General features: G+C 48.7%; 1 protein-coding gene across 1 annotated transcript in view; it reads left to right on the plus strand.

Moving 5' to 3' along the window:
• The window catches only part of SIN3B (SIN3 transcription regulator family member B), a 146083-nt gene that overhangs the window by 84731 nt on the left and 45922 nt on the right, over positions 1-15430 (plus strand). The window contains exon 14 of the mRNA XM_086946936.1: positions 8086-8719. Coding sequence (XP_086803062.1) covers positions 8086-8719 — 634 coding nt within the window. The remainder of the gene's footprint in view (positions 1-8085; positions 8720-15430) is intronic.

Raw genomic sequence — 15430 nt, forward strand, 5'->3', positions numbered from 1 at the left:
ATTAGATCGCCACCTAGTGTTGGGTCCGGATGATCGCACATTGTTGTCCTGGAAGAGTCTTCGAAGTATCCTGAGATGGGTGGCTCCTCCCCTGGACTACAGTGCGCATGGGCATCGGCTCCATCCCCAGATTGTTTTTTTCCGCCATTGGGTTCGGATGCGGTCTCGACGTCTCTCCGTCGGAACCGAATAAACATCAATTTTAAAGGCCAAAAGGCTTTGGGTTCTTTACGTCGGTATTGTTTGCGTACGGTCTCGAGTTCTTCCGTCTCTCGGAGCCGGAATCAGCGGAGTTTTTTACCACTCTTCGGACATCGAGGCCTTCTCATCGCGACTCGACACCAAGTTCCCAACATGGAGCGGAGCCCGTTTAAGCTCTGTCCGCTCTGTGGGTCCAAATACCCACATATAGACGTGCACCCGGTCTGTAATAAATGCCTTTCGCCAGACCATGACGAAGGAAGTTGCAGGGCCTGTGCGAGTTTCAGGTCGAAGAAGACTCTCACGATTCGGCGCGCGGTGCGCCTTGTGGCCAAACAGACGGCCCCGGATCCAGAAAACATCTTCGACGACCAAGAAGAGGAGGACCAGAGCCATCATCTTCAAATCTCCCCGCCGGAGACGGAGGTCGAGGCTGATCCGGAATATGACGACGACGGAGTCGTGGGTCAAGGCCTTGAATACGTCGACGAGGTAGGGGACGACGATATGGTTTATAGGGCCGCGGAAGATAGCTCAGGGGACGAGCTATGCCCCGAACTTGACGAACATCAGGAGAGGGTCGCGGGATCGCCTGTCGGCCTTACCCAAGACCCTGTAGCGCAAGCCACGGCCCCGCCTGCTGGCCCGGCCACGGACATACTTGCGGCGCCGAGGGTTTCGAAACCGAAACTGAAAGCAACGGTCTCGACTGCACCTAAAATGGCCGACCCAAAACCGAAACCGAAAGTTAAGGACTCAATCGTCCCTAAAATGGCGGTCGTAACAGCAAAGACAAATAAACCGGCAGCCTCATCGACTCCGTCGACCTCCGGTCCGCAGAAGTCGAAGAAACACGGCGATTCCACAGGGTCAAAATCGGCGCCGGAGGAGAGATCCTCTAAAAAGGGTGGCACGCACAAGACAAGCGCGCCGGCGCCGGCAAAGCCAGCCAAAGCAAGCGACACAGCCCCGGCTCCAACGGGGACATCTGCGCATCGCTCCAAAGACTCGGGGTCGACGCCGTCCATCCCTCCAAAGGACCAACGGAACGTCGCATCCGAAGGCAAGGCCACCTCGTCGGTGCCAAAGACATCGGTCACCGACGCATCTCTCGTTGCTTCTTCACTACAAAGAATTAGGGAGAAGGCTTTTTCTTCGTCGACGCCAACGCCATCGACGCAAAAGGCGGCAGACGTCCCGGTCAAGCCCGCAAGTAAACTCCTCTTCCTTCTACCGCCAAAAGTGGCGCCGAAGGCCTTTTCATCGAAATCGACGCCAAAGAAGTCGGAATCTTCTACGGCAGGGGCATCTTCAGGTCAGGTGCTCGACCAAGAAGAGGATTCGGAGTGTTTCATAGATGCGGACACGGGGAAGTTAACCCTTTATAAAAGGAAGATCACTTCGCAGCCGGTGGAATCCTATGTCATCCCCCTAAAGAAGAAAAAGTTTCCACAGGACGCCTCAGGCCTCATGGAACCTATCCAGCCTCCTCCGGGAAGGAGCCCAACACCGTCTCCAGACCACTCTGAAAGTGAGGGCTATGGTGAAGATGAACAATACACATTCCCAGTCAATGAACCTGAGGCACAGCCAGATTCATATGATGTCATTGGGGACCAAGGCACACAAGATATGGGACAAGACCCACAGACTTTCAGTACACGTGCATCCCCTACAGAGGATTCTGCAGGTTTTCATGCACTCATTGAGAGGGCAGCTGCTAATCATGATGTGGACATGCATGCTGACCCAGTTGAGGAAGACTTTCTGTTCGACACCTTTTCAGTTTCGGAAAAATCTGTAAAGACACTGCCTATGCTCAAAGGGGTCCTCAAGCATGCAGCGGACATCTTTAAGGAGCCTACCAGGGCGAGGGTGGTCAACCCACGTATTGAAAAAAAGTACAGACCAGCGCCTGCGGACCCTGCATACATTCGAGGACAGTTGCCGCTTGACTCCCTGGTGGTCGCAAACGCACGCAAAAGGGCCAACTCCCAAACAACGGGTGAAGCTCCTCCCCCGGATAAGGAGTCCAAAGTGCTAGAGGCAGGAGGCAAAAGAGTGGCTGCGCAGGCTGCCAATTTCTGGCGTATTGCTAATACACAGGCACTACTGGCACGTTATGATAGATCACATTACGACACACTAGAGCAGATTGTGGAACACCTGCCTCCGCAGTTTCAAGAGGGCACCAAAATGATTATACAAGAAGGACAACTAATCTCCAACGCGGCCATAAAGTGTGCACTTGATGCCGCGGACACAGCCGCTAGGGCCATTAACACCAGCGTTATGCTCAGAAGACAGGCGTGGCTCCGCATATCAGGGTTCAAACCTGACATTCAAACAACCATACTTAATCAACCAGTCAATCCGGATAGACTGTTTGGTCCAGATGTTGACACCACCCTGGAAAAAATTAAAAAAGATACTGAAACCGCTAAATCTATGGGGGCCCTACAATCACAGCAGTTTCGTGGCAATAATTTTCGTCGCTCAGGTGCCCGTGGAGTCACCAGAGGACAGTTGGGTCAACAGTCACAGTTCCCTAGAGGTGGAGCACAATCCTCGTACCCCAAACAAAACAAGAGGGGCTACAGGGGAAACAGCAACAAAGGACGCGGCAAAGGAGGCAACAATTCACGCTCCTCTGCCCCAAGCAGCCAGTGACTCGCTGTCACTGCCCCCCGACCACTTAACACCTGTCGGGGGGAGAATACAGCAGTTCCTGCCCGTCTGGATCAACATCACCACAGACAGGTGGGTGCGACAGCTTATCCAGTACGGTTATTGTCTAGAGTTAAAATCCACTCCACCCAACATTCCACCAAGGCAAAGACCTATGTCCGCAGAGCACTTGCACTTATTGCAGCAGGAGGTGTTGGTGATGCTGCAAAAAGGGGCAATCGAGCTCGTGCCAGTGGGGGAGGAAGGCACAGGGGTTTATTCCCTGTACTTCCTCATTCCAAAGAAGGACGGATCTCTCAGACCAATTCTGGATCTCCGTCCCCTCAATCTGTACATACTGTCAGAGCATTTCCATATGCTTACACTGCAACAGATTCTTCCCATGTTAAACAAAGGAGACTTCTTAGCAACCTTAGATCTCAAGGATGCTTATTTCCACATTCCGCTACATCCGTCCCACAGAAAGTACCTCAGGTTCACTATCCAGGGCACGCATTATCAGTTCAAAGTCCTACCCTTCGGAGTCACAACTGCCCCAAGGGTGTTTACCAAGTGTCTGGCGACAGTAGCAGCGCACCTCAGGAGGCAGAACATCCATGTCTACCCCTACCTCGACGACTGGCTCGTGCAAGCCAGGTCGGAACAGCAGTGCGCCGCGGACATGTCGACTACCATTCACCTCCTTCACAACCTGGGTTTCTCGTTGAATTACCCAAAGTCACACCTTCAGCCGGCACATGTCCGGCAGTTTTTGGGTGCAACAATCAATACCCTGACGGCCAAGGCGCAACCAAACCAGGTCAGGATAGACGGCATACAGTCTTTAATCCAGAAGTTCAGACCGGGACACTCACTTCCAGCAAAAGTGTTCATGCAGTTGATAGGCATGATGGCCTCCTGCATCTTCATAGTCCCTCACGCACGGTTGCATATGCGCCCGCTCCAGGAGTGCTTAGCAAATCAGTGGACACAGGCTCAGGGACAATTAACAGACCTAGTGTTGGTTACCAGTCGGGCATACACCTCTCTGCATTGGTGGACTCCACACAACCTTTGCAAGGGCCGACTGTTCCAGGAGCCAGTGCCACAGGTTATCCTGACAACGGACGCATCTCTCCAGGGATGGGGAGCTCATCTGCTCACTTACACGGTGCAGGGACTATGGTCGACGCAGCAACAGAAGATGCACATCTACTATCTAGAACTGATGGCGATCTTCATGGCACTCAAGTCCTTCATTGTACATCTATGCAACAAAGTGGTGTTAGTCCGGACGGACAACATGACCGCGATGTACTACATCCAAAAGCAGGGGGGCACCCACTCACCACAGCTGTCTCACCTGGCTCAGAGCATGTGGAAGTGGGCCATTCAGAGGAACATCTTCCTCATGGCAGAGCACCTCCCAGGGAAGGACAATCAGATGGCGGATCTGCTCAGCAGATACAGCCATCAAATGCACGAGTGGGAGATACACCCATCGGTACTCCAGCCGTACTTCCAAAGGTGGGGTCGTCCAGACATAGACCTGTTCGCCACAAGGGAAAACGCAAAATGCCAAAGCTTCGCCGCCAGGTTCCCACACCCCCAATCGCAGGGCAATGCGATATGGATGAACTGGTCAGGCAAATTTGCTTACGTTTTTCCCCCGACACCTCTGATACCACTGGTGGCGAGAAAACTAAGGCAACACTCGATGACACTCATCCTAGTTGCTCCAACGTGGGCGCGCCAAGCCTGGTACACCACGTTCCTCGAACTCTCAGTGGTGCCGCATCAAAGACTGCGCCTCACGCCCAGACTTCTGACGCAGAACCATGGAGAAATTCAGCATCCAGATCCGCAACAGCTCAACCTAGCGATCTGGCTCCTGAAGTCTTAGAGTTTGGGTACCTCAACCTACCTCCTGAATGCATGAACATCATCAAGGAGGCAAGGAAGCCGTCAACCAGAGCATGCTATGCCGCAAAATGGAAGCGTTTTGTCATTTACTGTGCGGACAATGGCATAAACCCGCTAGATGCATCTATCCCTAACATCATTTGCTATCTGTTACACCTTTATAAGTGCAACCTAGCGTTCACTTCTATTCGGATACATCTATCCGCCATCGCAGCTTACCTTCAAAATAGGCAGCATCTCTCGGTCTTCAGGGTGCCTGCCATTAAAGCGTTTCTTGAAGGTCTGAAACGAGTCATTCCCCCAAGAACACCGCCAGCTCCGGTGTGGAACCTCAATGTGGTCCTCACCAGGCTGATGGGACCACCATTTGAGCCACTGCACTCGTGTGAACTGCAATTCCTAACGTGGAAAGTTGCTTTCCTAATTGCTATTACGTCACTAAGGCGTGTTAGTGAGCTGCAAGCGCTCACAATACAAGAGCCTTTCATTCAAATTCATCCAAATAGGGTAGTGCTACGTACTAACCCCAAATTCCTTCCAAAGGTGGTGTCACATTTTCATCTCAACCAAACTATCGATTTGCCGGCATTCTTCCAGAACCCACAAACAGTGGCGGAAAGAATGCTCCATACGTTAGACGTACGGAGGGCGTTGATGTACTACATAGACAGGACACAACACTTTAGGAAGACGAAACAACTCTTTGTTGCCTTCTCACCACAACACAAAGGCAACCCAATTTCCAAAGCAGGAATAGCCAGATGGATTGTTAAGTGCATTCAAATCTGTTATCAAAAAGCCAAACGCACTTTAACAATACCCCCAAAGGCACACTCCACACGCAAGTTGGGGGCATCCATGGCTTTCCTAGGAAACATTCCTTTAGAGGACATTTGCAGAGCAGCCACGTGGATTACACCACATACCTTTACAAAACACTACTGTGTTGATGTACATTCCAAACAGCAAGCGGCTGTAGGGCAGGCTGTTCTCAAGACACTTTTTCAGGTTTCTGCAGCTGGCACGGGCAACCGCCGCTAATGGAGGGACTGCTATGTATTCTATGCTAAGATATGAATTTAGCAGCCCACATGCCTCGAACTGAATATGCTACTTACCAGTATGCATCTGTTCTTGGCATGTAGGGCTGCTGACATTCATATCGCCCACCCTCCTCCCCGGTGCCCGTCGCAGCTGCACATATACTATTGTATTCAATCATTAGCATGGACATCCTTTACACTTTTCACTCCATCCTCTGCCACAATGGCGAAAAACAATCTGGGGATGGAGCCGATGCCCATGCGCACTGTAGTCCAGGGGAGGAGCCACCCATCTCAGGATACTTCGAAGACTCTTCCAGGACAACAATGTGCGATCATCCGGACCCAACACTAGGTGGCGATCTAATGCTAAGATATGAATGTTAGCAGCCCTACATGCCAAGAACAGATGCATACTGGTAAGTAGCATATTCAATATTTTCACTGATTTCTGGTTCATTAGATGTCAGTTGTCCAACAAACCTAATAAAAATGTCAGTGTGAAAAAATATTTGATTTCTTTTTTATAAAGCAGACAGAACGTAAACTATTATATAGCATATGTTTAGACCCATGAGAAACCTTAAACGGATTTCCCAAACAAGAAAAAATGAAAAACTGTGTAAAGTCACAGCACAGTCTTGTAAAATCTGCACTTTAACTCAGCCTGGCATATCACTGTGTTAGTGTATATAGTGGCACTGGAAAGGCTGTTGATTTTCAGCTATTTATAACAGATTACTCAGTTTTGTAGGTTTTTCACTCATGATGCCATTTTATGAGGCGTCCATATTATGTGTTTGACACAGAAGCTGTGGTGACATGTGCCCACCCGCCTCCCCAGTTATCTATACCTGTTGCAGTAATATCTTAATTAGATGCATACACATGGACATCTCTATTCTAGTCTTACTAACTCCATTCTCACCCTTTGTGGGAAAACAATGGAGTCGATGCTCATGTGCACTATCACCGAAAGGAGGAGTCACCTACCTCATGACTGGAAAAGACTTCTTCGAACAAAAACAAAGTGCAAACATCCAGACCCAACACTAGATGGCAGGCTTATGCAAAGCAAGTGAATCAACAGCTCTACGTGCCAAGAACAGATGCATACTGGGTAAGTAGCATTTTCCTTCAAGATCATTGAGGTCCGTGGGAAGTTCTCTTTCCCTTAAATCCCAATGTTCATGAGGAGCAAGATCCTTAACTGCCACATCAGCTCGGGCAAGGCACACCTCAATAAAGGAGCCTACATGGAAACAGAAACCTGCACCGTCTACTCATTGTGGTCTGAGGAAAAGGGTGAAAACAGTCAAAAGAATGAGCCAAAGAAATAGTTATATAGTTTATAGGCACGCTACTCCAACTTTGAAGAGCATACCCTGAATCTGCTCTTTTCATTCCTCGCGTGGCTACGTACTCCAATAGACCTTCTGTTTGGGATATGTGTTCCCTATCTATGTCCTCACTACTTATCACAAAGTAATGACTGAATGGGTACAAAACAAAATATTGACTTCCCTACTCTGAAAGCTAGATTGGCACAATTTTCAAAGCCCTGCTGCTTCAGTGCCTTTTAAAGTCTGTTATGCCTTTGGTTCCTGGTTCATTAGAAGTCACAGTGGATATATGTTTGACTTTGGCAACCACAGAGGTTGTGCCCTACTGTTTCAGTTTTGTTTAGGACCTTTCAATATTTTTTTCTAACTATTCCATAAAAGCCCTGCAGCATGCACAAGAAAGCATACAAGCAGTAGTTGTCTTCTGTGGATGTTAGCCTAATAAGAGTTTACCATAACTGTATAATTGATCAGAAAGGTATGACAGTCCTTCAGCTTGTTTTTTCAATTCAGCCTTTTTTCATTCTAATATTTCATGTAAATTACACATGCAGTCAACTTCTGTGTCGTTTTTTTTTAATTACATTCTGTTTCACTTTGTCAGGAAATTTATATTCAAGCGTGCGAGTTTGAGTTGGACATTTCCGGTTTTGGGTTAATATAAAGAAATCCTCGTTAGATGGTGACATCGTAGGTGTTGAAGATCGTGTTGGGAGACTCTGCCCACTGATACTCTTTGTTGCTAGTGAAAACTCTTTGTTGCTAGTAAAAATCTTTTGGTGTTGGCAGTATTCCTTGACATTTTTCTCCCTTCTTTAAATGAAGAGCCTTTACCCTTCCAGAAACAAAACTGTGAAAGTAAGAAACTGTAAAATAAATGAAAGTAATACATTTTTTTTCTTTTGCAGCATCAAGAGCAGCACTCCGAGGGTAGGCCAAGCTCTACAAATGAACCTCACCTGATCTTTGTGTACGAAGATAAGCAAATTTTGGAAGATGCAGCTGCACTTATCACCTACTATGTGAAACGGCAGCCCGCTATCCAGAAGGAGGACAAAGACACTATTTGGCAAATTATCCACCACTTTCTTCCTGAACTTTTTTTCTCCTGCCCATCTCAATTTGGGTCATCTGATGAGTCTGCTGATGAAGAGCGGGAAACGACTTTAGAGCCCAGTAGTGAGGTGGCTGACCACCGCAGGAAACCTGGGACTCCATCGCAGGCCAGCCCAAAATCCGAACCACGGGAGGCTTGCCCGGCACCAGCTGAGCCCTCCCCTGTACCAACTGAGGAACGCCCTACGCCGAACGAGGCACGCACTCCAATGGAAGATGTGTATAGCCTCTTCTTTGCCAATAACAACTGGTATTTCTTTCTACGGCTGCATCAGACTTTGTGTGCACGCTTGTTGAAAATTTACCGGCAGGCTCAGAAGCAGCTATTGGAATACCGAGCCGAAAAAGAACGAGAGAGAATACTGTGCGATGGACGGAAAGAAAAATCCACAGACCCAGCAATGGATCTCAGACTCAAGCAACCTAGTAAGCAACTCTTTGCCTATTCAATCCTTTCACATGTCTAATACCATCTATGCCAAGTGTTTCTTTTGTTCCAAATGAGGCATAATGGCTGTTGTTTATTGCGATGTTCCATTGTTTCCCAATATAACACAACACTCACCTCAGGCCAGCAGGTTTATAAAGGAGCAGATGTTCTAAAATGCTCATTTATCAAATTCGTTTTTTTGACACTGCTTCTTTTGATCAAAATGTAATCAATACGCAGCTTAGTACCTTATCTAGACCCTAGGCCACATTAGCCCAGCAACTTCCTTTATGCCTTTCACTATTCCTTTAATTCTAGAAAGGAGAATTTACCAATTACAAACCAATAAGTAGATGTAGACAGTTCTACCATAACTGAATGATCGCTCACAAAACGCTGTGGCATGTTGCAATTTAAAATCCAAGTTGTCAGTCAATCATCTGCCACCTTCACTGCATCAAAGCGATTGAATGCAGACTGCATATTTTTGTAACTCGGAGGATGTAAGAAATCGCTCTTTTCATACCCCATGATGACTGTCCTAAAATCCTATGTGCCGGTGTCCTGTGAATTCCCACTGTCATGCTGCACAGGGGCACTATCAAAACTAGGTTCTTTCTCGATGCTTAAACTTCATTTTGAGGGGCATTTTGTTTTCCACAAAATGTCCTTCTGCTTAGTTCATATGAAACTAGTTACCTATAACTGCAGCATTGGCATCTTATACATGCTTGGTTCATTACCTGTTGTTGAGCTAAGAGTCCTTGGCTACTTTAAATTTGCAGTGTAATGCTAGACAGAGCCTTGAACGACCTCTAGCATTGTCAACTTAATAGTGCAGTGATGACACTGGAAAAGACTCTAACTTCTGCCAGGGAGGCGATTGATTGTATGTCCCCAAGAGCCCACCATACCTCAGGCTTCGAATGTGAAGAGTCTTGTCTGGTATGTCAGCTCCACAGGGGAGACAGGACAGTCGCATGTGTATCTAAAATACCAATGCTGGAGAACTGTAGTTCAAAGCAAGCAACTCCCCCCAACATTGGATCTTTCATGGATTAACTTGCTTAAATTAGACTCAGCAAGCAGTACCTATGGCTGGCTCTACAGAAAAAAAAAACATTTGGGAAAAACCGTTGTCACCATGGCTTTTTTCAGGAATTAAGGTCTGTTCTATTCGCCTTGCATATGCATGAGAGAACCATTGTATGCAACCTAACAGATATCTAGCAGTACGTTTTTCTGTAGTAGGGGATCTCTGTGTATAGTCATAATCTAGTGAATAGTCCCACCCATGTGCGGGGACCCCGGAGCAATCAAAAATAGTCTCTTAAGTGGTCTTCTTCAGCAGCCCTGCATAGACACTTAAGAGAAAATCAAAGACAAATAATGCAGCCTAAAGTAGAAGGCTACATTGACCAGCACTTCATCATGATGTGAAAAGGATAGCCAAATAAAATCAAATTGTATACATTTTGCCAAGTTTCACACATAGAGAAACTCCCCTTCACACAAATCCTTTGAAATGATAGAGAGGAAGGGTTGGACAGACAAGCCCCATAGGCTGCCATTATGTGTCTGGATAAGGGATACCGTGCCTTTAAGGAACTTTCCACCCTCTATATCCCAGAATGCACAGCCAAGTCCTTTTACTTTCAGTTCTTTTTTCAGGCTCCTGCTAGCAGGACCCTGGAGCATTAGCTCTTCATTTTTTGAGCTTTTTTAATCACTTTTAGTGATTATTTCTGGATTTTTACAGCTTCACCCGACGTCTTTGGCCTTTATCTACATTCTGCTGTGTTTTTTTTGGCAGAAATTCCATAGTCTTCTTGTCTTTTATGCTATTTCTATCTGACAAGTGCTTTGACTGCAGTTGAAATAAAGACCAAAGCTGAAGCTCACAGAGTTTGTATTCTATGCTTGCCTGTGTCTTGTTGCTTTGACACCTGTCTTCTCTGTGAATTATTTTCCAGGAGGCTTCGGCTCCCAGGTTTAGAGCAGGGAAGTTTGAAGGAATCTTTTTCAGCCTCTGGGTAAGGAGAGGGTAGGTCCTCTACCGAGTCCCTTGCTCTGAAAAATGAGGATTGGCGACGTCGAGAGCAGGTATACTCTCCGTCAACCTAGGACTCCGGTCGACGCGACGTTAAAGGTCGACGTCTAGGAGTAGACCTGGAGGACCTCGACGTTGTGGTGATGATAGACGTCGACGTGAGGATCAACGTTGAGTTGAAGTTTGCTCGACGTCATAGTGTGCTCAACGTCAAAGAGCAGTGTTGCTCGACGTTGAGGAGAAGTAATGGTCGACGTCGAGGAGCAGTAATGGTCGACGTCGAGGAGCAGTAATGGTCGACGTCGAGGAGCGGTAATGCTCTACGTCGAGGAGCGGTAATGCTCTACGTCGAGGAGCGGTAATGCTCTACGTCGAGGAGCGGTAATGCTGGACGTCGAGGAGCGGTAATGCTGGACGTCGAGGAGCGGTAATGCTGGACGTCGAGGAGCGGTAATGCTGGACGTCGAGGAGCGGTAATGCTGGACGTCGAGGAGCGGTAATGCTGGACGTCGAGGAGCGGTAATGCTGGACGTCGAGGAGCGGTAATGCTGGACGTCGAGGAGCGGTAATGCTGGACGTCGAGGAGCGGTAATGCTGGACGTCGAGGAGCGGTAATGCTGGACGTCGAGGAGCGGTAATGCTGGACGTCGAGGAGCGGTAATGCTGGACGTCGAGGAGCGGTAATGCTGGACGTCGAGGAGCGGTAATGCTGGACGTCGAGGAGCGGTAATGCTGGACGTCGAGGAGCGGTAATGCTGGACGTCGAGGAGCGGTAATGCTGGACGTCGAGGAGCGGTAATGCTAGACGTCGAGGAGCGGTAATGCTAGACGTCGAGGAGCGGTAATGCTAGACGTCGAGGAGCGGTAATGCTAGACGTCGAGGAGCGGTAATGCTCGACGTCGAGGAGCGGTAATGCTCGACGTCGAGGAGCGGTAATGCTCGACGTCGAAGAGCTGTGATGCATTTCCCTTAATTTCTTGCAAATTGTTCTTGTTACTCACCGCCATTATCTTCTGCCACTTCTGTGTGTGCTAAGAGGCCAGCCTGCTCGACTCTCGCCGCTGAGCAGTGGATCAGCGTTTGAGGAACCCTTCTGATGGAGAGTCTGAGGCTACTTACCACTCGTAGCCAAGGTACATTGGTCCCTTTACTTAGTTTTGAGTATTCGCATACCTACTCATCGTCTAGGTCGCCTCCTGCTCTGCCCCCACTGGTGATACCACCAGGGATGCCTCGGAATTCTCTCCGGCCCCTCTACCACCCACCGCCTATGGGGCCTTTGGCCCCTCAGTCTGGGACCCCCCGTGGAACCTTGATGATTTAGAACGAGATCTCATTTTGGGGCGTTGGTCGCATGGGCTCCGCAGTCTTCTATTAGGTCCCGACGTCACCGTTATGGAAGGTCTCGGTTTAGGCATGCCCGGGATGCATCTTCCATGAGTACGGGGAGGTGCTTTCCTACTACAAATTTCCCTCCTAGTGGGTTGTTCACTGGTTGCCGGTATTTAACTTTAGTCCACTGCCACCTGCCAGGAGGTTCTGGCTTCGAACCTACTCCTGACTTTGTCACGGGGTGGCGGCATGCAAACAGCATGCTGTTGCCCGCTCTTGCTGGACTGTTGTGATAGATCCCTGTGTGTGTGTGTTTCTTCATCAATTTGTGGATCTCCTGCCGAGAGACAGGAGGTAAGCCTTACAAAAGATAGTCTAAAGGGCCTCATGGTTTCAGATCTCATCATCTGCGCTGGAGCGGATATTTGTCTCCTGGCGACCCCCAGGTATTGCCATGTTTTCGTTCTATGGGGACATACTTGTGTTCGTCTGACATCGCTGCAGCCTGTGGCACAGCAGTGTGCTTCTAATCTCCCATTCTTTGGGCAACCCTTTGGCTTCCATGCGGGTAGCGAGTAGTCCGCATGAAGTCTGAATCGGAGACTTTTGAAGGCTGTAGGTTTGGGGAAGCATGGAGAACGGCTTAAGGCCTTCCGCCCTTTCTAGCAGCGTTTTTCCTCCCAGAATTTGTCTGTGGTCCCGGGCCGCCATTGAATAATTCACAAGTATATTGTGCGCAGTGGATACGCAGGAGAGCTCGATGCTCCTCGGCGAACAAAGGCCCGGCCGGGTCTAAGCCCTGAGGAGTTACTTCCCTCTCGTCCGTTACCCGCTCCGGTGGGGGGAAGCATACACAATTACCTGGCAAAAATTACTCAGGACAAGCGAGTGCTGAATATTGTTTGCGATGGATTCTGTCTTCATTTTGTCAGCCCTCCTCCAGCAATTCCACAGGTTCGCTCGCAGTTCCAGCTGCGCAAGCTCCAAGCGGAGGCCGATACCCTGTTAAGACAAGCATTTGCAATGCAATAGGTCTCGCATTATTAAAGTTAGAGCTATTGGCATTGTAAATGCCAATGCCTTGTATTTATGTTTTTGTTTTTAAAACATAAATAAAAGGCATTGTCATTTACAATGCTAATAGCTTAAACTCTCTCAAAAGTGAGACCTTTTGCATTGCAAATAAACTCAGAGGCACCCAATGCCGGTCAGGTGGCATGCTGCGTAAAGCACAAGATTTCAGTGTACATGTTTAAGCCACGCTCTCAAATACATAGCCCATGCCTCTTTGAAGAAATTGCTAGTTACACTTCTTTTGCCATGCCCCTTTTAGAGACCCTTTTTCATCCTATCTGAAGCACTAGGTCTAACCTAAATCGAAATATATGAATTAATTAATCCAACAACGTACAGTTTCAGCCGTCATTGATAAATGCAGCAAGCTGAACTCACTTACTGTGGTGTCATCAGGCTTATTGTTGTGTGACAGGACCTTCTTGCAAAATTCTGGGGCATCGGTCATGTGATGTCACACCTCTGATGTTATTAAGGTCAAACGGCGTATGATGTCCCTTCTGCTACCCCTAGCATTTTGGTGAATCACGTGCATGGAGGCAAGTAAAATGATCATGACCTCCAATTAAATGTAACCTCCGTGCATGTTAACAACCCCAACCCGAAATCCTGCACCTACTTAAATGACATTGATAAATCAACGTTTTCAAACAATCCTACACACCATTACAGATCGTGTATGTCTAGGTGAAAAAGACTTGCTCTCAGCTCTCAGACTAGCACCTTACATGTTGCATTCTTAATAAACATATCGGATTCGGACAGTGCTCGAAATAAAATAAACAAGTACACGAACTTCATGTTCAAAATAGTGGTATTATTGGAAGTTACTGGCATACGAGAATTAAACAGTGTAATGGGCGAGAATGTCACCCAAACAAACTCTTCCATGAATCCATAAGTTTATAAAATAGCGCATAAACACAGTCAACCGCAGGCAGGCGCTACGTGCACCATACAGAAAGAAAAGCAGAAAGCAAGTATATAGAAATACAGAAGAGCAGGAAGAGAGTTCAAGGTCAACAAGGTGTCATCACAGCCCCGGGCTGCAGAAAGAGAAAGTTCTGCCATGCAGAGTTGAATATCTCGACGGGGGAAGTAGTCATAAAGGCGGAGACAAGGTTATTTGAGGCCCTGGCCCTCCAGACAAGCAATACTTTCAGAGCTGACGTAGGAGCTGCCCTCAGCTGAGGTGAATGCTGTGGCCCGCGTCAGTCACATGACCTGCAAAAGAGGCGACATGACCTGAAGCGCAGAGTCATGCAGAGTATGACGACGATGAGGCACGGGCAGGGTGCGTGGAGGACAGGAGGCAGAGATGACGGTGCTCCCTGCTCACCTCACCTGGATGAGTGTGCTTTGAGCGCGAGGGGCACAGCCAGGATGGATGGGGAAAACGGCAAGGAAAGTCTTAAGTGCAGTGAAGTGGATACTAATATTGTGTGCCCAGTAACAATCAGCATACGCTATTTATGGCATGGTAAATAAAAGGCAGCCTGTGCTCAACGGTCACACAACAAACCAACATGTGAAGTACACAACTGCCGCAAAACACAAAAAAGACAACACGCATCCTGCTTGCACAAAATGTCATAAGTTAGTGGTGTTTTCTGGACCGGAGACATGGAGATGAACTGTTTTACTTCACACCGGCGCTGCGCACAGGGTTTGATCGCGTTGCCTTGCACATGTAGCAGTAGCCACCAGTGAGGTTGCCAGGCCGCCCAGGAAGTGTAAGGTGGCATACGGTATGCTGGAAGGCTCCGGTCAAATGTGACAGATTCAAATAAACAAACGCAAGGGAGGTTTGTGATGTCCCCAAACTATCTTTAAAAAACCGAACATCGCCGCCGGCCTGCGACCAGGAAGTCAGGCAGGCCGGGCGGGACAACCGGAAACCGGAAGTAGGAGGGCGGGAGCCTACCCCGCCTCCCACGGAAGAGCCGCGGCTGTTTTGAGCACCGGAGCAGGCAGGAGCCTACCCTGCGCCCTGGTGCCGAAGGAGGGAGGAAGAGTCCTGCTGCCGGGCCCTGCAGCTGCCGATGAGAGGAGAGCCGCCGCACCAAGGAAGCCGGTGAGTGGGCCTTCGCCTTGTTGCTGAGCTGCGAGAGCGAGGGGCATGTGTGTGTGTGTGTGCGCGCGCGTGCGGCGGCGGGGGGCTGTGTATGTGTGTGAGCGTGCGTGCGTGTGTGTATGTGTCTTGGAGTCTGTGTGTATGTGTGACTGTGGGGGGGGAGGTGGTGTGTGTGA

This window comes from Lissotriton vulgaris, chromosome 12 (genome assembly GCF_964263255.1).
Source record: "Lissotriton vulgaris chromosome 12, aLisVul1.2, whole genome shotgun sequence".
NCBI lineage: Eukaryota > Metazoa > Chordata > Amphibia > Caudata > Salamandridae > Lissotriton > Lissotriton vulgaris.